This window comes from Gymnoscopelus braueri, assembly GCF_963280865.1.
Source record: "Gymnoscopelus braueri genome assembly, chromosome: 7".
Classification (NCBI taxonomy): Eukaryota; Metazoa; Chordata; class Actinopteri; order Myctophiformes; family Myctophidae; genus Gymnoscopelus; species Gymnoscopelus braueri.
Window position 1 is genome coordinate 11,780,310 of NC_137608.1, and position 837 is coordinate 11,781,146.

Genomic DNA, 837 nt, shown 5'->3' on the forward strand with positions numbered 1-837 from the left:
TCAGTGTGGTGGGTAGAAAAATAAAAGGTAAACCTGCTGCTCTAGAGCCGCATGTGGCTCTAAAAGGCCTTCTCCCGTGGTTGCTCCCAGTTGCTTGGGCAAATGTAAAGGAATAAGAGGTTTTCTTTTTTTTAAAGCAGACGATCTGAAAAGAAAAAGGCTTGGGCAAACATAGCATTGGGTCAGGCACGTTAGGGTTGGAAATAAAAGTAGGGTTAAGAAGGCATGTGGCTGGTTTCAGCCAGACTTGAAGAGGAGAATAGCCACTTGACCCAGGTAGAAGTAGACGAAGTGCTTTGTCTCGTGTGTCACGTAGCTGCCAAAGTCCCTTCCCACGATGCAATGCCATGTGGGGTTGTGCTTCTTGTCAAACTCCTTTTTGATATAGGCAGCGATGTCCTTCTCGATGTTATGCTTCTCCATGGCCTGCGCAGCGCAGTCCACTGCACCTTTCTGCATGTCCTCAGACATGTCTGCGTTCTTTATCACTGCCTTCCTGTCAGTCATGGTCGCATCTATCAATGAAGCTCAGTGTGTGCGTGTGTCCCTTTTATGTCCATATGGAAATCCCTGATGTTATCAATATGACGTCATAGTCAGTGGTGTAATGTAATGAAAATAGCTGATCTACAAGCTTACAACGCTAGTAGATCTGCTATGAGTGCTATTACTTTTTTCTTTGATACTTTTACTTGAGTAAATAATGTGAGTACTTCTTCCACCACTGGTCATAGTACTGACATCATAGACTGGCCTCCAAGTACTGATACACTGATACACTGATAATGAGTACTACATTATGTACTCGGACAACGGGTTGGGTACAATGGGTACTCT

General features: G+C 44.3%; 1 protein-coding gene across 1 annotated transcript; it reads right to left on the reverse strand.

Moving 5' to 3' along the window:
* Positions 1 to 237: 237 nt before the first annotated feature.
* On the reverse strand, positions 238 to 507 carry LOC308088492 (dynein light chain 2, cytoplasmic-like; the record flags this gene model as incomplete). Its single annotated transcript, XM_080432958.1, has 1 exon — positions 238 to 507. The coding sequence occupies one exon, from the start codon at positions 505 to 507 to the stop codon at positions 238 to 240; it is 270 nt and encodes an 89-aa protein (XP_080289084.1).
* Positions 508 to 837: the final 330 nt, after the last annotated feature.